Raw genomic sequence first — 22,752 nt, forward strand, 5'->3', positions numbered from 1 at the left:
TAGTTAGTGTGGCTAAGGGTTTATCTGTCTTGTTGATTTTCTCAAAGATCCAGCTCCTAGTTTTTCTGATTCTTTGTATAGTTCTTTTTGTTTCTACTTGGTTGATTTCAGCCCTGAATTTGTTTATTTCCTGCTGTCTACTCCTCTTAGATGCATTTGCTTTCAGATGTGCTGTTATGCTGCTAGTGTATGATCTCTCCAATTTCTTTATAGAGGCCCTCAGGGCTATGAGTTTTCTTCTTAGCACTGCTTTATTGTGTCCCATAAGTTTGGATATGTTGTGCTTCATTTTCATTAAATTCTAAAAAGTCTTTAATTTCTTTCTTTCTTTTCTGACCAAGTTATTGGTGAGTAGCTAGTTGTTCAGCTTCCATGTATATGTGGGCTTTCTGTTTTTTTTTTTTTTTAATTTTTTTTTTTGGGAGCTGGGACCCGAACCCAGGGCCTTGCGCTTGCTAGGCAAAATGCGTCTACCACTGAGCTAAATCCCCAACCCCTCTGTTGTTTTTGCTGTTATTGAAGATCAGCCTTCATCTGTGACGGTCCAATAGAATACATGGGATTAATTCAGTGTTCTTGTATCTGTTGAGGTTTGCTTTGTGTCTGATTATATAGTTGAATTTTGAGAAGGTACTGTGAGGTGTTGAGAAAAAGGTATATTTGTTTTGTGATGACATATTCTGTAGGTATCTGTTAAATCCATTTAGTTCATAACTTCTTTTAGTTTCAGTGTGTCTGTGTTTAGTTTCTGTTTCCATGATCTGTCCATGAGTGGGGTGTTGAAATCTACTATTATTGTGTGAGGTTCAATGTGTGCTTTGACCTTCCGTAATGTTTCTTTTACAAATGTGGGTGCCCTTGCATTTGAGGCATAGATGTTGAGAATTGAGTGTTCTTCTTGATAGATTTTTCCTTTGATGAGTATGTAGTGTTCTTCCCTATCTTTTTTTGATAACTTTTGGTTGAAAGTCTATTGGATATTATAATGTCTATTCCAGGTTGTTTCTTGGGACCATTTGCTTGGAAAATGTTTTTCCAGTCTTTTACTTTAACATAGTGTCTGTCTTTGTCACTGAGGTGTGCTTCCTGTATGCAGCAAAATGCTGGGTCCTGTTTCCATATTCAGTCTGTTAGCCTATGTCTTTTTATGGGGGAATTGATTCTATTGATGTTGAGAGATATTAGGGATCAATAATTTTTGCTTCCTGTTATTTTTGTTGTTAGAGGTGGAATTGTGTTTGTATGGGTATCCTCTTTTGGGTTTGTTAAAAGAATATTACTTCCTTGCTTCTTTTAGGGTGTAGTTTTTCCTCCTTGTGTTGGAGTTTTCCATCTATTATCCTTTGTAAGGTTGGATTTGTGGAAAGATATTGTGTAAGTTTGGTTTTGCCTTGGAATATCTTGGTTTCTCCATCTGTGGTAATTGAGAGGGTTTTTCTGGATATAGTCCTCTGGGCTGGCATTTGTGTTCTCTTGGGTCTGTATGGCATCTACTGAAGATCTTCTGGCTTTTGGAGTCTCTGTTGAGAAGTCTGGTGTAATTCTGATAGGTCTGCCTTTATATGTTACTTGACCTTTTCCCCTTACTGCTTTCAGTAGTCTTTCTTTGTTCTGTGCATTTGGTGTTTTAATTATTACGTGACAGGAGGAATTTCTTTTCTGGTCCCATCTGTTAGGTGTTCTGTAGGCTTCTTGTATGTTTATGGGCATTTCTTTCTTTAGGTTAGGGAAGTTTTCTTCTATAATTTTGTTGAAGATGTTTGCTGGCCCTTTGAGTTGGGAAGCTTCATTTTTTTCTATACCTATTATTCCTATGTTTGGTATTTTCATTGTGTCCTGGATTACTTGAATATTTTGAGTTAGGAGTTTTTCGCTTTTTGTACTTTCATTGACTGTTGTGTAGATGTCTTCTATGGTATCTTCTACATCTGAGATTCTTTCTTTTATCTCTTTTATTCTGTTGGTGATGCTTGCATCTGAGACTCCTGCTCTCTTTCCTAGGTTTTCCATCTCCAGGGCTGTCTCCCTTTGTGTTTTCTTTAATGTTTCTATCTCCATTTTTAGATTCCGGACGGTTTTGTTCATTTCCTTCACCTGTTTATGTTTTCCTGTATTTCTTTAAGGGATTTATGTGTTTCCGTTTTAAGGGCTTCTACTTGTTTACCTTTGTCATCCTGTATTTCTTTAAGTGAGTTATTTATGTCCTTCCTAAGGTCCTCTATCATCTTCATGAGATATGATTTTAGATCTGAATCTTGCTTTATATATGTTTGTCTATCAAGGGCTTCTGTGGTGGGAGAACTAGATTTTGTTATTGTCAACCAGTATTGGTTTCTGCTGCTTATGTTCTTGTGTGTGCTTCTCGCCCTCTGGTTATCTCTGGCGTTAACTGGCCTTGCTGTTTCTGACTGGAGCCTTTCCCTCCTGTGTGCCTCTGAGTCTGTGATCCTGTGATCCTGGATGAATCATGACCCCTGCAGAGTTGAGCTGCAACTGTGGTGTTGGCTGAATGGGTTGGGATCCAGAGCAGAGGCTCTTCTTCAAGTACAGGTGCAAAGTGGAAGGATGAGTGATGTGAATTGTATGTGTATGGTGTGAAGTGGAAACTTCTGGTTTCTTTGGAAAGTCAGTTATGTCAAATGATGTTTTGCTGAAAGGATGTTTTGGTGAAGGAGACACATGAAAGGACACATAATGTTTAGAAAGAATATAACTATGACTCCAGAGACAGTGGGAGTTGGAGCATTGGTTCACTTTTTGCTTTGCCTTGCTATTCTTCATTCTTCGCTGAAAGCTCTCATGTATTGGTTCCCTTTGCATTGCATTGTTGAGCTTTATTTGTGGTGAATTCATAGAATTTCTCATGGAGTTCCTGCGGCTTCTTGCTATTTCCAGGATGGACTCAGGCTGGTTGGCGAGCCTTGTGGTTTCTTCTGGATTGAATTGCCCTTCCTGACTTGTATGTGGTGTCTGCTGAGTGTACTGGTCTACAGCTGCTGTTTTGTGTTTGGTATTTGCTAGTGGACTGGACTGAGAACAACAAAGTTTAGACTCAACCCCAAAGAACTATTTCTAAAAGGTCCACTTCCCCCATATCCTAACAACCTGTCTTTTCTATTACCTCTGGTGGGTGGGCCCAGAGGGAGCTTGCATCCTTATTAAAGTAGATTGAGAAAAATTTTAGCCTACAGTAGTGCATTAAATCATGGAGCTCACTGTTTGGGTTGGAATAGCTGGCTAGTAAACCCCCTAGATCTGCTTGTCTCAGCTTCCTGTGTGTTGTGGTTTGCCCTGGAGTTATCTGTATTTTGATGCTAATTCCACTGCCCCAAGGACGGCTGCCTAGTCAAGTACTCAGGAATCAGGCGACTTCACCAAAACCTCCCCATTGAATTTGTAAAGTACAGGTGAGGGGCAGGTACAAGATAGAAGGAGGCCTGTCATTGGAGGAGAAGGAAGGATGGGTGGGAGAGAAGTTTGAAGGAAGAGGAGGAGACTGGAACGAAAAGGAAGGGAGACGGGAGGGAGAGAGAGAAGCTGTGGCAGGACAAGGGAGGCTGATGTAAAGATTCCGGAAGCTCTGTGTATTTACAGGTTGTTATTAATGTTCTCAAGGGATGGATGGTACCGGGCTTTGTATGTTTAAGTGGGCAATTTTATCTTACCAAATGGGTCAAAGATTGTTGTGTTGTGTGTTCTTTTATGTGAGGGTTTGAGTGTAGCAAAGTGTGCGGTGGCAGGAGACACGGCCGCTGCGGAGTTGGGATGTGTTTCCGCCAAGATATTTAGCAGATATCTTGGGGCACTGTGGTGTGGACCTAGCGGAGTAAAAGACACCAATAAATTTTTTTATTTTTTATATTTTTACAACACCTGTGCACAGAGGTTACAGATGTATGTTGCTGAGCCTTGCTTTTATGTGTGTTCTGGGGATCTGAACTCAGGTTCTCATGTTTGTATAGCAAGCATTACTCACTGAGCCATCTTCCTAGCCTGTTTCATCTTTCTATATTTCTTAAATTAACTATTTGATTCTTTGCGTCTTTTATTGATACGGATTTTAACTTTTCCTTGTCATTGGGGTAATTTCAAAGAAGTATGATTTAAAACCTTTTTAATTGGTGGCTAATTTGTAGCCTTTCAGCCTACTTATGTCTTTATATTTTGGATTAATGATATTAACATAAATCTGAGGCAGACAAATGAGCCTCTCAGGAATAGGTCTTAGCTCTCAGGGTAGGTAGAGATGTTTCTGGTCCAACTTGGCATCTTTCAGTTTTAGATCTTAAATAAAAAGTTAAATAGTAAAATTTTATTATAATGTATCAGCTTGAATCTAAGTTCAGTGTTAAACATGGAATTTAAGATTATTAAATTTTAACAGTACATATTAAATTCAAGTTACTGGGGATTGGGTCCCTCAGTTCAAATCAGGAGTAAAAGCATGTAGCTCCAAGGCCTTGGATTGCCTTCTCCGAAGGCTGGATGTCTCTGAGAAGTGCTGTGGGATTCTCTGGGAGGGGTGGTATCAAGATTGGTCTTCTCTGGCAGTAGAGGGAAGCTCAGTGTCCTCAGCTCACCTTTCTGCTCCTGTCAGCTGTGTCTCACCTTTAGTGGTAAGCTGCTGAAACACTTTACTCCTGCTTTTTCTTAGGGGTTGTTGTTGTTGTTCCTGGAGTGCAGGGAGATTAGAAGGCACCATTGTAGCTTGCATTCAGTTCACTTACCTGTAAGGCTCTCACTGAGGAAAAAGATGTGTTCATGTAGAGACCAGTGTGCAGTCCACCTTGGGAAACCACCTGTAGTCAGTTCTTTGATTTCTGTCCCAGTCTCTTACAGATGTATTTTTATATTTATGACAAGTAGCTTTTATTCTAGTTGAGGAGCACTTACATTTTTATAATTTGTAGCCTTGCCTGTACTCCTAAATATATGACTTCCCCTTGCTTTTCTTCTCTGCATTCTGGCTCCTAGAGGGCCTTTTGTTCATTAACTTTCATTATTTATTATCCACTGCTGTATGAACTCCCTGGGATTTCTGAAATTCCTATTTTTCACTTTTAAAGGTCATTAAAAAAATCCTAAACATCTTTGCTGAAGACTTGTATTCTTATTTTGGGGGGAGTGTTGAAGATCTATTTTAGTTTAAAATTTTCCATTTGAGAATTTTTTACATGTATACAATGTGTTTTGATGCTATTCATCTTTCACACGTCTCCTAACTTCTCCCAGATTGACTCCTGACCTGCTTCCAACTTTGTTTCCCCTCCCTCCTTCCCTTCCTTCCTTCTTTCCTTCCTTTCCTTTTTTCTTTTCCCTTTTCTTCCCCAGCAAATCCATTTTGTGTCACCCATATACTTCTGATTATGAGGTCATTCACTGAACTGTGGTTCCCCTACCCTCTACCATTGGCATACCCTTAAAGAAAACTGACTGCCCTTTCCTCTGAAGACTTCAACCATCAATGGTTCCTCAGCTAAAAGTAGAGGCTTGTGAGCCCCTCCGCATTCCATGCTGGAGTCAAGTTGACTGACTGGATCTTACACAGCTCTTCTTCAGGCAGCCAGAATGGCTATGAGTTCATGAGTGCAGTGACTTGTCATACTCAGAAGACACTGTTTTGCTCTGGTCCTTCCCAGTCCTTTGGCTTTATTCAGTTTCTTCTTCCCCAGAACATCCATTCTTGTACTATCCCTGATTCCTGCACTGCAGCCAGCTGTCTGACCCGGCTCCTGCTCCTCTGTTCCTCAGCCTGAGCTTGCCCTCACTCCTCTTCCCGTCTTCATGAGTCTTACTTTGTTTTGCATTCTCATAAGTCAGTGCTTTTCTACCTGTGGTCAGGGGCTTCCTGGGGCTGATGGTTAAATCTGGTGAAGTGACAGAGCCTGTGAAGACTTGTGGAAAGAGACTAGAAGGGTGTCCAGCTCACGAGTCAGAGCACAGCTGGTAAAGACTGAGGAGAAGAGAAGCCATCAGAGAAGGACAGACACTACTGATGGAGGTTGCTGCATTGAGGTTTGGCTGTTGAGGCATTACTCCTCTGCCTGGGTCCTTTGCGCTACCTGGTGGGTATGAGGTCAGGCTAATGATTAGAAGAATGGAGAAATAATGGGGGGACAGAAGGCTTTGGAAGTACAAACTCTTATGTTGAGGAGTTTGACTGGAGAGAAAGGGAGAGGGAGAGGGAAAGGCAGGGTGAGGGGAAGGGAGCGAGGAGGGAAGGGGAGGTGCACAGTCAGGTTGGAGGGGTGCAGGAAGAAAGAGAAGGAGAGAAGATAATTAATGAGAAGGGAGCGAAACTGAAAGTATCTGTGTTGTTAGGGTTATCTAGTGGCTGAAATTGCAGGGGCTCATTGTCAGACTTCAGGTATCAGGAATTCTAGTCTGGGTTTGCCTGGAACTTTAAAGACCATTTAATCTCTATTTGTCCCTTGCTTTTATGGTATTTCTCTATTTTTATTTATTTGTTATCTCCTTCCACTTTCTGTATACAATCAGAATTCTATATGGACTTGGTGAATTGATAAAAATTTCCAGGGAATAGAAGGCAACTAAAGAGGTAATTTATGTTTGTTTCTAGGCAGACGTACTTAACCAGCAGCTGAACTCACCTGTCTGTGCTTACCTTCCCCCTTGCCCTTCTCTAAGACTGAGGACACCATAATGGGCAGGTAGTAGACAATAACTGAGTTACAGTGTCTCCGGTGATGCTTGGTACATGCGTAGAAAGTGTCAGCAGAAGGGCCATCAGGACACACACTTTGTCAAGATGGCATCCAAAGAGTTGTGAGACAAAGGATGAGAGATTCAGACAATCTGTCTTAGAAAGTTGGCTTAGAGGCAGACACAATAGTGTTTCCAAGGGTCTGATGTAGTATGGCTCCGGTGTGCTCAAATGGAGAGAACATAGGAGGTGAGAGCAGAGATTCGTGGAGCTGCCCTCTTTCTCCTCATTTCCCTCCTTCAGGTTTACTCTTTCTAGCTCTTCCCAGAATCTACTCAGCCAGGCTTTTGTCTCCACCTCTTCAGAAAACATCTCTTGTTAAAGTTTCGGTGACTTTCATGCTGCCTGATCCAGTTGTTAACTGTACCACCATCCTTATTCTGGTTCTTCTCTCTATTCCCTCCCCATCACTCATTTCCCGCTCCTTGATCCACTCAGATTTTCCATGAGTTCCTCAGCTGTGTAGTTATTTCAGCATTACTCTATTTCCTTCTTCTGTTATCAATGACTGCTGGATTATTCATTCTTCCTTCTGTAATTTTTCTCAGTTTTTTTTTTTTTTCTTTCGTAGCTGGGGACTGAACCCAGGGCCTTGCGCTTGCTAGGCAAGTACTCTACCACTGAGCTAAATACCCAACCCCAATTTTTCTCAGTCTTAAAAAAGCTTCTTGACTTTGAGTTCCTCTTCACAACTCCTTTGTTTTGTGATAGCACTAAGGAAGAACTCAGCTTGCATTTCTCTCTAGCTCTTCCAGGAGTCCAATTGAGCCAGGCTTTTGTGTCCATTACTCCAGAAAAACAAGTCTTGTCTAGGATGCAGTGACTTCCAAGGCACCAGATCCAGTTGTCAATCCTCTGTCCTCATCTTGCTTGGCCTGTCAGCAATATTTGACACTGTTGTAAATTCTCCATTCCTTCGTGTAGGTCAGCAGATGTGCAAACCCTAGGTGCCCTGCCCTTGGTGACTGCTTGCCTGGCAGCTCTGCCCTGATGATGAGCATCTGAGAGCTATGCTCTGTTTTCAGACTTATCTTCTCTGCCTGTTTTTGCAGCACAGCCTCAGGACATTGTGTGTTATCTGCTGATTGTTCTTTGTTTTTAGTGTGTAGTCTAGCCTTTCCTCTGAACAGTATAGATTTATATAAAGACCTACTTACTCAGCTTTCCACCTGTGAGTGTACGTTCAAACTCAGCAGAGTCTGCTCCTCCTGTGAACCATTTTCGTTTATAATCTTCTCCGACTCAGGACTTTGCAACTCAGGCTTTCCAGTTCCAGGACTAGAACTTTTGTGTTTATTCTTACAAGTCCTAGCAGGCCTGCTCTCAAAACACCCACAACTCATCACTTCTCAATGTTTCATCCTACAGGTCTGAGTGATGTCTCTCCTGCCCTGTTTTACACTCAAGTTTTTTTCTGGTCTCTGTTTCTGTCCTGATACATATATACATACAAACATACGTATAGTGTGTGTGTGTGTGTGTGTGCGTATGTATGTGTGTGTATGCATGTGTGTGTCCCTAGCAATTGGGATGAGTTTTCTTCCCTGAGACTGATCATGCCACCTCTCTGTACAGACTGTTACAGGATTCCTATCCCCTTCAGGACCAGAGCCAACTTGCTAGTTACCATGTGTAAGTACTAGTGTGTGTAACTAAGTCTTCTGTGCCCTGGACTCCTATTAATCCCTACATTTCATCTATTATTTTTCCCTTTCATTTGAACACAGCAGAGCCTTGCTTCAGGCCCTTGACATACTATTATCTGTGCATCACGTACTCCTGCTCTTGCTCCTCTGTCCTACCGTTCTTCCTTAGATGACATCCTGGTGAGTGAGCCTCAACTGCCAATAGCCCATACTGTTCTCAAACACCGTAATTTAATTGTCTTTTATGTGTTGATATTTATTGTTACTGCTCTTTCTGGAATGTGTCACAAGGGTACACCTTTGCTCAGTAGTGTTCCCAGTGTTAGAATAGGTTCCTAGATGTAGTAAGCCCACAACAAACAACTTACTAAATCAACCCAGGAAGACTCTGTTAGTCATCTCACATCCTATAATCTTAGGATTTTTTTTTTTTTCTGCTTAGTTATTCTCTTTGCTTGTTCATGGAGCCTGACATTCATTTCTTCACCAGCATTTAGTTTTTCATTGAATCGTTTTCTGTGTTCCAGAGGATTTCAGGAGGAGGGTGTAACTCTACTAACATCCTCTTACTAGCCAGTTTTTGTTGTTGTTGATGTTGTTTGCTTGTTTGTTTCAAGACAGGGTTTCTCTGTGCAGCCTTGGCTGTCTTGGAACTCACTCTTTAGACAAGGTGGCCTTTAATTCACAAAGGTCTGCCTGCTTCTACCTTCCTGAGTGCTGGGATTAGCCAGCATCCTTAACATCTTCTGGCTTCCAGAACATTCATTAGGATTGTCTTCCATCAGTCTCCCACATGTACGATGAGGATGTTGCCACTCAGTTTGTGGTCCTCCTCTCCATTTTCAGTGTTGTTTTCTAAGCGGATGACTTATAGACAGGGATGACTACCAACCCAGTCTGAAGTCTTTTTTATTACATGTCTATCAACTCATACTCAGAGGTCTGTGCTCAGAGTGCTCTCTAGATTTCAGTACTTTGAAAGTCAAGGTGTTTTTCAATGTGCTCCATAAGCTTGAATGAGGCTTTTTTTTTTTTTTTTTTAGCATTTGGTGTTTGGTGGCTATCCTGTTTCTTGACCTTCCCTGTTTACCCATTTGTTGTCCCAGCTCTGACAAAAATAAAGTGCAGTGTACACATATGACCCAAATAAAAATGGGTGGACTTAGGTAGATATTTCTCAAAAGAAGATAAATATACAACAGAGAAGTGAAAATCTACTTAGCAACCTTTGTCATAGAAAAATGAAAAGGAAGATTCACCTCATATCTGTTGTAATGGCTGCTTCCAAAGGACAAGAGAGAGTTCTGTTGAGGATGTGGAATAAAGGAAGCCTTGTGTACCACTGGCACCAGAGCACTATGGTATGCCCTCCAGAGTGCAAAAATGATATCCATTCTGGATCCACATTCAAAGGAAATGAATTGTTTAGGAGAGACACTGTACTCAGGGTTCACCATGTCCGTTTAGAGAGATAACTGATGTGTGTGTCAGTAGATGAATAGGTAAAGAAAATGTGGAAATCCTGATGTGGACCATTCAGCCTTAAGGAAATTGTGCCATGTAGGGCATCAAGGAATAATCTGGGGAAATTCTGCCAAGTGAAGTCTGCATATATAGAAAAACTAAACAAGTTGAGCTCCTAGAAGTAGAAAGTATATAGAAAGGGGACTGTGGATTGGTGTGTGGCCAATGGATGCCAGAGTTCATAAGATTGAGTTTAATAGGTCTGCTGATCTAGTGATGTGGTGAAGAACAGTGCACTGTGTGTTAAAATCCTTGAGAATATATTGTAAGTTCTAATCAGTAGTGATAAGCCGGCGAGCTCCTTCCTCCATTAACTAGTCCAGTGGGGAGGGCTTTGCCATACATGGAGAGTAACCTCAGGTCACATGTAGTAATCCTGTACAGTTTTTGTTAGACAAAGTGAGTGGAATTTATCTTTAAGACTTAAACCACAGTTGAGTAAAGAGTTTTAATTTTAATATGTGGTATATTTACTGAACAGTTGTTTTTTCCTCCACACTGATCTGTGATGCTGCTTTTATGCAGAAGCTCCATGTGACTGAATCTGTCAGGTTGTGGTGCCAGCACACTCTCCACACATCACTGCAGCTCTTCACATGTTTTGCTTTTCAGGACACTGTGCACCCATTATTTTCAGTTTTTAGAACTGTTGATGATGGTTTAGCTCTTTACACTTCCACATGACTTTGAAAAACATTTTCTTTTCCCCGCCCCAAAAAACATTTTCTTAAGTTATGAAAAGAGAAACTTTGTACTGGGCTTTCTCACCAAAATATTAAGTATTAAGTAGAATAATTGACCAGTTCACATATTAATATTTTTTATCAAAATGTTACATTTGTGAAGTTTCCATAACTTTTACTTTTCAATAGTTATAATCCTTCATTTCCTTTAAACACCAAAGATGTATCTCTTGTTGGTTATAAAAATGACAGACAGAAATGTAAATGACCTGTTAAATTTCTTTGTTTCAGATATGTTTTCTTCTTTTTGCCATTCTCTACGTCCTTTCTTACTTCATCATTACAAGATACAAGAGAAAATCAGGCAAGTAGAAACAGTTTTGTTATAGCTTTCATCAGAGCTGGGTATGTGGGGTATATGGGCTCCACCCACACAATGCAGCCATGTGAACATGCCGGTGGCTGAAGTAAATAGTTGCCTGGTCCTAAGAATACTGAAAATAACCTCCAGGAAACCCAACTACACTCAGTCACCCTCCTAGACCAGACCAGAGTCCTTGCTTATCACAACTCTCATGCCTAACTAAGAACAGCATTGGCTAGTTAGTACCTGGGAAATTCCAGAGTTTATGAGGTCGTTTGGTTCTTTGTGGCTGGTTCTAACTGAGGATCCTAGTCATCCCAGCCCCTTTCATCTTATCACTACAGAACTGTCTTGTCCTTCTTTCCTTCTCTCTGATTTCCTTTTGTTCAGAAAGATGTATTTATTTACTTATTTTTGTTTTATGTTTATGTTTTGCCTGCATGTGTATTTTGCATTGTATGCATGCCTCATGTCTGTAGAGGCCAGAAGGGGTTGTTGGATCCCCATGAACTGGAGTTAAAAATGGCCTCCATGTAATTGCTGGGAATCAAACTTAAGACCTCTGCAAGAGCATCGAGTGCTCTTAAGTGCTGAGCTATCTCTCCAGCCTCTGTTTTCCTTCTCTAAAGCAAAATAGAATTTAGAGTACCTATAATTATACTGGCATTCAATTGTATAGTATCCTGTATATTTCATTTTGTCCTGAGTTAATCACAGTGTTTTTCAAGTCTTTATTTTTTAATGGGCTGATCAATTCACACATTTTTGGATTAGTATTTTATATGTATTCCTTACTACCTTCTGCTAATTCTTAGCTTTTTTTTTTAATCATAGTATTTTCTATCTGTGAATGTTGGGCTAATAATGGTCAATGCTGTATGATACTTGTATCAAAGATTCCATGTATTAAAGATTTTTTAATATAATACCATCAGTTTAACATTCATCAGACTTGTAGTATGTTTCTTTAGAGCCATCAGCAGGATCTGTGACTGTTTGGAAGTGTTCCTTGGATCATGTAATCTGTCAAAACTGTGAAGATCTGCAGATTCAAGACAGTACCTCAGTTGTTTTAAAGATACCTGGTCACATTTCTTTAAAGATTACACACATAGAAGAAAAGCGTGTAGGGTGCAAGTGAAAATCATGAATCTATTGTTTAAGGGGAAGTTAAGGGTGATGTACAGGAAAACTGTAGATTTAGATGACCTTTAGGTGAATATAACAGTCCCAAGGAATGGGAAAGCCTGTGGACTTTGTTGGTTGGATGGAATGGATATGGATAAGGAGACGGGACTTTTTCTCCAGGCTTGGTGATGGGTTAGGTGTGAGAGTAGCAGAATAAGAATTAATCATGAATGTGATTTTGTGGTGCCTTTGACTGTAAAGTTATTTTGGGAAGCCTGTAATTCAGGACAGACACTGCAAGGATTGGTTAAAATGCGCCACTAATATTGAGGCTTGAGAGTTTCCAGAGTTCCAGAGACTCAAGGAGAGCCTTTCAGGACATGAGACAGATGAGGAGCTGGAAGGACTGTGAAGGTTTTGCAATAGTTGTGTACTTATATAGTCCCTTTAGCTGGTAAGTTTATGAATGAAGACAAAAGAGATGGTGTCTGGGAGGTATGAGAGAGGAAGAGGGGGTGAAGAAGGTATCCTGATGGAAGCTGCCTGCTACTTAAAAAGATACAGAAAATGATATTTTTTTTCTGTTTCTAAGTTGGACAATGGTTTTGAATTGTTGAGATGCTCTCTAAGGTTGTCTTAGTTAGGGTTTTACTGCTGCGAACAGACACCATAACCAAGGCAACTCTTATAAGAGCAGTGTTTATTTGGGGCTGGCTTACAGGTTCAGAGCAGTCCATTATCATCAAGGCAGGAGCATGGAAGCATCCAGGCAGCCATGGTGCAGGAGGGGCTGAGTGTTCTACATCTTCATCTGAAGGCTGCTAGCAGAAGACTGGCTTCCAGGCAGCTAGAATGAGGGTCTTAAAGCCCACACCTACAGTGACACACCCACTCCAACAGGGCCACACCTTCTAATAGTACCACAGCATGGGTGGAACATGTACAAACCATCACAAAGGTAGTTTAGGATGGTTTAAGATCTTATCATTTTCTCTACTTACAAAAACTCAAAGAAAAGTCGGTAAGTTTTACTTTATAATAGAAATGTCTTTTGGTCATTAATAGCCCAAACATTTTATTCATAGACACCTTATCCTGACATTGTCTATCTGCATTTTACAAAGGTTCTGCGGTTCTAAGTTTTATTTTCCTGAGACTGGGTATTTATAAAATTTTAATTTACATGTTAAACAGATTTTTTTTTTAAAAAAATCATAACTCACTCACTTATATACCTTCTACATGTTATAATGAAATCTATGGTTGGGTTTTGTTGAAGTCAACAAAAACATGCTCTTTGAAAGTCTTTCATTCAGCAATTGAATTTTTAAAACTTTGTATTTTAGATAAATTCATGGTACATTTTTCTGGAGATAAAATAGTAACACTATAAACATTTTTGCAGATGAACAAGAAGATGAGGATGCTGTAGTCAACAGGATATCGTATGTATTCTAAAATTTAATTGTTCTGTTTATAGTTGTGAAGTTAGAGTCTGAAGGAAGTAATTGCATAATGTACTAATCCTTATCACATTCTTTTTTAAAAAAATCTAGTTTCCTAATTGTTTTTTTTTTTTAAATCCACTTATTTTATTTATATGAATACATTGTAGCTGTCTTCAGACACACCAGAAGAGGGCATCAGATCCCAGATGCTTGTAAACCACCATGTGGTTGCTGGGAACTGAACTCAGGACCTCTGGAAGAGCAGTTGTGTTCTTAACTGCTGATCCGTCTCTCCAGCCCCCCTTATCACATTCTTAAAAAGCACACATAAACAAGTACACGTGGTTAATTTAGATCTGATTCTCTCTTGCTGAAAATGTGCTTATTCAAACTGAGTGTGGCACATGTCTGTAATGGTAAGGGGAGGTAAGGCTGGCCTAGGCTACATGAGACCACATTCCCTTCCTATGCTATGTAATTATTTAAAAAAAAAAAAAAAAAAAGGATACATTTCAGCTTCAGGAGATTTAACAAGGAACAGGACTTAAAGGAACAGTTGTTTAAGAAAGACCTAGTATGGCACAGAGGGCACCATCTTGTAGTCTCAGCATTCTAGAGTTAGAAGCAGGAGGGTTGAGAGTTTGAGGACAGCTTGGATAACACAGAAAGAGCCAGAGAAAGAGGGAGAACAGTCAAGCTGTGCTGGCTGGTTCTGTGTGTCAGCTTGACACAAGCTGGAGATATCACAGAGAGAGGAGCCTCAGTTGTGGAAATGCCCTCTTGAGACCCAGCTGTAAGGCATTTTCTCAATGAGTGATCAAGAGGGGAAGGACCCAGCCCATTGTGGATGGTGCCATCCCTGGGCTGGTGGTCCCGGGTTCTATAAGAGAGCAAGCTGAGCAAACCAGGGGCAGCAAGCCAGTAAGTAACATCCCTCCATGGCTTCTGCATCAGCTCCTGCTTCCTGACTTAGTTGAGTTCCTGTCCTGACTTCCTTTGGTGATGAATAGCAATGTGGAAGTGTAAGCTGAATAAACTCTTTCCTCCCCAATTTGATCATGATGTTAATGCAGGAATAGAAACCCTAACTAAGACACAAGCTGTCAGCTGTTGCAAACTCTCTGCTCAGTGAGCAGATAGACTTTCTGGTCAGAGCAACACATTTGCTCAATTGCCTTATAGGTTCCTTATTTATGAGGGGAGATATGATAGAAATGGACTTTAATTTTTGAAGTATTAAACTGAAGATCAAACAGTTAAGTTCTTCCTATTAGATTTTGCTAACTAAAATGTGAAATCTGGGGCTGGAGAGATGATTTAGTAGTTAAAAGCACTTGCTGCTCTTGCAGAAGATCTGGGTTTAGTTCCCACCATCAACATGGTGGCTCACGACCACCCCAACTCCAGTTTCAGAGAATCTGGCAGGATGGCAAGGTCTCCACGAGAGTATCAATGTCACCATAAGTAAATATAGCCAAAGGGAGGGCCTACCAGGAGTGCTGGGAGCTGAGTTGGGGAATTAAGTTTCCTTTGCCATTAGTGCTGCTGTTTCTGCTTCCTGCCTGCCTTCTTTCTTCCTCCCTTCTCCTTCTTTTAATCCTCCCCTTTCCTCCTCTTCTCCCTTCTTTCTTCATTTTCCCTCCCATATCCCCTTTCTCTCTCTGTCCTCTCCCTCATCCTCCCCTCTTCTTTCTTACTCTGCTGTCCTAACTGTCCTGGCACTCCCTGTGTAGACCAGGCTGGCATTGGACTCAACAGAAATCCACCTTCTTTTGCCTTGTCATTTATTTTCTAAAAAACCCTTTCAAAATTATGTGTATGTTATAAAAGAATTTAAAACTTTTCAGAAATGTCTAACTGAGAAGTAAAAGTCCCTCATGATTGTAGTCTCTGTTCTGTGAGTTGTTATAAATGAGGATAGATTTTGAAATAACATATTTCCCGTTAATATGTAAGCATTTCTTAATGTGAATAGAGAGTCTGCTTTGTATTTATTGTCAATACTTCAGTTTGTTTTGTTAACTTAATAAATAAATAAAGATCCTTTTTACATAGAAGCTGTATTATCTACGAAGTATTGAAGGGTTGTTTGAAATATTGATTAGTATTATAGTTTTGTTTACCACTTCTCTGCTATTTTACTACTATAATTTAACCTTGCTTAATGAGATTACCAGGGGCTGATGAGATGTCTCAGTGTGTCAAGGTACTTGCTGTGTGAGCCTGGAGACCTGAGTTCAATATTGGAGTTTTGTGTAAAGGTACAAGGAGAAAACAGACTCCACATAGTTTTCCTCTGACCTTACATGTATGCCATAGCACCCCACTCCACTGGCTTCATACACAGGCATGCATGCACTTGTGTATACCCACCAATCATAATGAAAATTCTTAAACTGTGCAGCACTCTTTTCAGTATATAGATCTTTTAGGGCCATTTTTTAGGGATTTTGCCTGGTTGCATTTTCCAGATCTTACACATGCCATTTGTACCTCAGTTGCATATCTGTAATGGGATTCCTATGTAAGACTCTGTCCGGTGTTTCCATGTTCACTACTTTGCAAACCCCAGTACTGATGCCTCTTCTCTTTTGCAGGTTGTTTCTGAGCACCTTTACTCTAGCGGTTTCAGCTGGTGCTGTTTTGCTTTTGCCCTTCTCCATCATCAGCAATGAGATCCTGCTTGCTTTTCCTCAAAACTACTACATTCAGTGGTTGAATGGCTCCTTGATCCATGGTTAGTATACATTACATGAGGTTTTTTTTTTTGTTGTTGTTGTTTTTTTTCTTTTTTCTGCTCTTTAAGTTATAGGGTTTTCTTAGTTTCCTTCACAAGTTGTAACATCTTCCAGTAAACTGTTGTCTTAGGGTTTCTTGCTGTGATAAGACACCATGATCGAAGCAGCTTGTGAAGGAAAGGGTTTATTTCAGCTTCTATTTCCACATCATAGTCTCCACATCATTGAGAGAAGTCAGGGTGGGATTCTGCAGGCAGAAGCTAAGATAGAGGCCATGGAGGAGTTCTGCTTACTGATTTTCTTATCAAGGCTTGCTCAGCTTGCTTTCTTATATACTTGAGTACCACCTGCTTAGGGGTGTCACTGACTGTATTAGACTGGCCACCCATGTCAATCACTAATCAAAAAAATTCCCCACAGACTTGCCCATTTAGTGGAGGAATTTTTTTAATTAATAGGTTAAAGTTGTGTCAAGTTGACAAAAAACTAATCGGTACAACTATTGAACTCCTCAGTGAAGTCAGAAACCAAGTTTTCCTTACCGTGCCTAATTGCCTATCGTCCTTTACCTAACCAAGAAATAGTTTTGTATTTACTATAAGTTTTGTGTGCGTGCGTGCGTGCGTGCATGCGTGCATGCATGCGTGTGTGTGAGTGAGAGAGAGAGAGAGAGAGAGAGAGAGAGAGAGAGAGAGAGAGATCTCAGTTAGCCATGTGGATGTGGTATGACATAGTGTCTTACACTGCACCCTCAACTGGCCTGGAATTCACTGTGTAGACCTTGAACTCAAGACAGTTCTCAGCTTCAGCCTTTTGAGTGTGGAATTACGGACATGAGCTATCCTGGAGGAGTTACTGTGATTTTGATTCATTTCAACGTTTTAGGAAAAGATTTTTTTGGTTCATCTGATTATATCAGAGGACTTTAGTTTCCACTGAAGGCCCAACATAGCAGAGGCTACAGTTGTTATTTTGTTTCCTCAGCTATTTTAAAACATGATAGAATAAAACACACTGCCAAGTTAAAATCTTAATGTGATTTAAAAAGTAATGGTGGTGGTTGGGAATGGTGGTACATACCTTTAATCCCAGTGCTGAAAGACAGAGGTATACAAATCTCTGTGAGTTCCAGGTCATGTAGGACTACATGGAGAGACCATGTTTCAAAATTAAAAAACAAAAGCAAAACAAACAAACAAACAAAACATGACAGTGTAGTCCACAAGATCTTTTCCCTTCAAGTGATATAGATCTATAGTGCAACTTTGGGGGAAGGATTTGGGAGGCTGGGACTGTAAGAGAGGAGGAAAGGGGGTGGTGATTAGGATGTAAAATGAATAAAAAAATAGTAAGTACTTGTCACTGACTACTCTTCAAGATATTGTTCACTATTATAAAATACCTTTTCATTGGGATAAGGGAAATGATTTGTGTCCATACAAAACTATCTCATAGTGAGGTGTCCCAATTTTACCTGCCTTTGATGTTTATAAACAATCTATCCAGCCTTCCATATAACTATAAAATTATATAAATATAATAAGATTAGCTTGATACTGATAATACCAGTAAGTAATGATATAATTAACAACATTAGCCACAAAAGTCAACACTAAGAAAATAGAAATGGTATGGACAGGAAGAGTAATAAGAAAACTATGCTTTGGGTTTCTGCCTGCCACTGGAACTGAACTGGTCCCACAGCTCTCTGTACCCAAGCCCGGGGGTAGGGAGAGCTGGACTCTCAGCAGTACAGACAGTCCTGAGAGCTCAGAAGAGACAACTGCTTCTGCTCACGTTCCTGAACCAAGGCGAACATGCCGAGTGCCCTGTGTGCCCTCTGGGCCCTCTGTGCACAGGAAACTAGGAACAGTCAGCGACAGGACCCCTATAGCTTCTGCCTGCGCCCAGAGCTGAAAGGCAGTCGCCAGGAGTGCTCACACACCTGAGAAAAGAGGTAAGACTAACTCTTTTGTTCCAAGCAACCCGCCTGCAGGCCTCAGGATACACAAACCCAGGAGCAGTCTGGGATAGGCCCCTTCTGGTTTCTGCCTGCGCCTGGAGCTGACCCAGTCCCACAGCTCCGTACCCAGATCCGGCTGAAAGAAAACAGGTCTACAGGAGTGTGGACACACAGGCTTAGAGGAGGGTCAAGCCACTGTCAGAGACAACAAGACAAGCTAATTCCAGAGACAACCTGATAGTAAGAGGCAAGCACAGGAACCTAAGCCACAGAAACCAAGACTAGTTGGCATCATCAGAGCCCAGTTCTCCCACCAAAGCAAACACTGGATATCCAAACACACCAGAAAGCAAAATTTGGATTTAAAAATTACATCTCATGATGATAATAAGAGGACTTTAAGAAGGACATAAATAACTCCCTTAAAGAAATACAGGACAACACAAGTAAACAAGTAGAAGCCCTTAAAGAGGAAACACAAAAATCCCTTAAATAATGAGAGGAAAACACAACCAAACAGGTGAAGTAATTGAACAAAACCATCCAGGATTTAAAAATGGAAATAGAAACAATCAAGAAAGCACAAAGAGAGACAATTCTGGAATAGAAAACCTAGGAAAGAGATCAGGAGTCATAGACACAAGCATTACCAACGGAACACAAGAGATAGAAGAGAATCTCAGGGGCAGAAGATACCATAGAAAACATCAGCACAACCATTAAAGATAATGTAAAATACAAAAAGCTCCTAACCCAAAACATCCAGGAAATCCAGGACTCAATGAGAAGATCAAACCTAAGGATGATAGGTATAGAAGAGAGTGAAGACTCCCAACTTAAAGGACCAGTAAATATCTTCAACAAAATTATAGAAGAAAATTTCCCTAACCTAAGGAAGAGATGCCCATAAGCATACAGGAAGCCTACAGAACTCCACATAGATTGGGTCAGAAAAGAAATTCCTCCAGTCACATAATAGTCAAAACACCAAATGCACAAAACAAAGAATATTAAAATCAGTAAGGGAAAAAGGTCAAGTAACAAACCTATACGAATTACACCAGACTTCTCACCAGAGACTATGACAGCCAAAAGACCCTAGGCAGATGTCATACAGATCCTAAGAGAACACAAATGCTAGCCCAGGCTACTATACCCAGCAAAACTCTCAGTTAGCTTAGATGGAGAAACCAAGATATTCCATGACAAAACCAAATTTACACAATATCTTTCCACAAATCCAGCCCTACAAAGGATAATAGATGGAAAACTCCAACATAAGGAGGGGAACTACACCCTAGGAAAAGCATGAAAGTAATCCCTTTGCAACAACACCAAAAGAAGAGAGACACAAAAACATAATTTCACCTCTAATAACAAAAATAACAGGAAACAACAATTATTATTCCTTAATATCTCTTATCATCAATGGACTAAATAACCCAATAAAAAGACAGAATAACATACTGGATATGTAAAGAGGACCCAGTATTTTTCTGTATACAGGAAACACACCTCAGTGACAATGACAGACTCTACCTCAGAGTAAAAGGCTGGAAAACAGTTTTTCAAGCAATGGTCTGAAGAAACAAACTGGAATAGCCATTCTGATATCAAATAAAATGAACTTTCAACCAAAAGTTATCAAAAAAGATAAGGATACTGCATATTCATCATAGGAAAAATCCACCAAGATGAACTCTCAATCCTGAATATCTATGCTCCAAATGTAAGGACACCTACATTAATAAAAGAAACCTTACTAAAGCTCAAAATACACATTGTCCCTAACACAATAGTAGTGGGAGATTTCAACATCCCACTCTCATCTATGGACAGATCATGGAAACAGAAACTGAACAGAGACAGAGAGAAACTAACAGAATTTATGAACCAAATGGACTTAACAGGTATTTATAGAACAGTTCATCCAAAAACAAAAAGATGAACTTTCTAAGCACTTCATGGTACCTTCTCCAAAACTGACCATACAATCGATCACAAAACAAGTCTCAACAGACACAGGAAGATAGAAATAATCTCATGCATCCTTTCAGAACACCACGGACTAAAACTGGACTAAAACAGCAAAAACAACAGAAAGCACACATATACATGGAAGTTGAACAATGTGCTATTCAATGATAACTTGATCAAGGATGAAATAAAGAAATTAAGGGCTTTTTAGAATTTAATGAAAATGAAGGCACAACATACCCAAACTTATGGGACACAATGAAAACACTGCTAAGAGGAAAACTCATAGCTCTGAGTGCCTCCAAAAAGAAACTGGAGAGAGCATACATACATTAGCAGCTTGACAGCACACCTGAAAGCTCTAGAACAAAAAGAAGCAAATTCACCCAAAAGGAATAGACAGCAGGAAATAAACTCAGGGCTGAAATCAACCAAGTAGAAACAAAAAGAACTATACAAAGAATCAACAAAACCAGCAGCTGGTTCTTAACCAGACTAACCATAGGTCACAGAGAGTGTATCCAAATTCAAATCAGAAATGAAAAGGGAGACATAACAGAAGTCTTAAGTATATGATAGTATACTTAAGTTGTGGGATGATGTCACAGGTGAGGCAGGTACAAGGTAGAAGGAGGCCTGTCATTGGAGGAGAAGGAAGGGTGGGCGGGAGAGAAGTTTGAAGGAAGAGGAGGAGACTGAACGGAATGGTGAAGAGACAGGAGGGACAGAGGGAGAAGCCATGGCAGGACAATTTGGCAGGTGACATTAAGATTCCACTCTGTATTTACACATTGTTATTAATGTTCTTAAGGGATGGATGGTACTGGGCTTTATATGTTTAGGTGGGCAATTATATCTTATCAGTTGCATCTAACGTTATTGTGTTGTGTGTTCTTTCAGGTGTAGATTTAAGTGTAATGGGGTGTGGGGCAGCTAGACTGGGCTGCCACGGAATTGGAATGTGTGCTTCTGGCAAGATATCCAGCAGATATCTTGGGGCACTGTGGTGCCGGATCTAGTGGGGATAAAAGACAACCATACTTTTTTTATTTTTTACATTTTACAACAACATTAAGTGACCCAAAAAGTTCCACCAGAGAACTGTTAATCCTGATAAACAACTTCAGCAAAGTGGCTGAGTATAAAATTAACTCAAACAAATCAGTGACCTTCCTCTACTCAAAGGATAAATAGGCTGAGAAAGAAATTAGGTAAGACACACCCTTCACAATAGTACCAAGTAACATAAAATACCATGGTGTGACTCTAACCAAGCAAGTGAAAGATCTGTATGACAAAACTTCAAGTCTCTGAAGAAAGAAATTGAAGGTCTCCAAAGATAGAAAGACCTTCCATGTTCATGGATTGGCAGGATTAATATAGTAAAAATGGCCATTTTGCCAAAAGCAATCTACAGATTCAATCAAAATTTCAACTCAATTCTTCACAGAGATAGAAAGTGCAATTCTCAATTCATCTGGAATAACAAAAAACCCAGGACAGCAAAAACAATGCTCAAAAATAAAAGAACTTCTGGGGGAATCACCATCCCTGTCCTCAAGCAGTATTACAGAGCAATAGTGATAAAAACCACATGCTATTGGTACAGAGACAGACAGGTAGAGCATTGGAATAGAATTGAAGACCCAGAAATGATCCCACACACCTATGGTCACTTGATCTTTGACAAAGGAGCTAAAACCATACAGTGGAAAAGAGATAGCATTTTCAACAAATGGTGCTGGTTCAACTGGAGATCAGCATGTAGAAGAATGCAAATTGATCCATTCTTATCTCCTTGTACAAAGCTCAAGTCTAAGTGGATCAATGACCTCTACATAAAACCTGATACCCTCAAAGTAATAGAAGAAAAAGTGGGGAAGAGCCTGGAACACACATGGGTACTGAGGAAAATTTCCTGAACAAAACACCAATGGCTTATGTTCTAAGATGAAGAATTGACAAACTGGACCTCATAAAACTGCAAAGCTTCTGTTAGGCAAAGTATGCTGTTGTTTGGACAAAACGGCAACCAACAGATTGGGAAAAGATCTTTACCAATCCTACAACTTTCAGAGGGCTCATATCCAAAATATACAAAGAACTCACAAAGTTGGACTGCAGATAGACAAATAACCCTATTAAAAAATGGGGTTCAGAGCTAAACAAAGAATTCACAGCTGAGGAATGTCGAATGGCTGAGAAGCACCTAAAGAAATGTTCAACATCTTTTAGTCATAAGGGAAATGCAAATCAAAACAAGCCTGAGATTCCACCTCACACCAGTCAGAATGGCTAAGATCAAAAACTCTGGCAACAGGAGATGCTGGCAAGGATGTGGAGAAAGAGGAACACTCCTTCATTGTTGGTGGGATTGCAGACTGATACAGTCATTCTGGAAATCAGTCTGGGGGTTCCTCAGAAAATTGGACATTGCACTACCTGAGGACCCAGCTATACCTCTCATGGGCATATACCCAAAAGATGTACCAACATACAACAAAGACACATGTTCCACTATGTTTATAGTAGCCTTATTTATAATAGCCAGAAGCTA

At 40.2% G+C, this 22,752-nt stretch overlaps 1 protein-coding gene across 2 annotated transcripts in view; it reads left to right on the forward strand.

The window, feature by feature from the left end:
- Lmbr1 (limb development membrane protein 1) overlaps positions 1–22,752 on the forward strand; it is a 128,717-nt gene that overhangs the window by 20,196 nt on the left and 85,769 nt on the right. The window contains exons 2-5 of one of the 2 annotated variants that reach the window (XM_032907190.1): positions 9,608–9,731; positions 10,869–10,941; positions 13,475–13,514; positions 16,115–16,254. In XM_032907190.1, the coding sequence (XP_032763081.1) occupies positions 9,612–9,731; positions 10,869–10,941; positions 13,475–13,514; positions 16,115–16,254 (373 nt within the window). In that variant the 5' untranslated portion in view covers positions 9,608–9,611. The remainder of the gene's footprint in view (positions 1–9,607; positions 9,732–10,868; positions 10,942–13,474; positions 13,515–16,114; positions 16,255–22,752) is intronic. The other variant, XM_032907191.1, reaches the window with a different exon arrangement.

The sequence above is a fragment of the Rattus rattus genome, chromosome 6 (assembly GCF_011064425.1).
Source record: "Rattus rattus isolate New Zealand chromosome 6, Rrattus_CSIRO_v1, whole genome shotgun sequence".
NCBI lineage: Eukaryota > Metazoa > Chordata > Mammalia > Rodentia > Muridae > Rattus > Rattus rattus.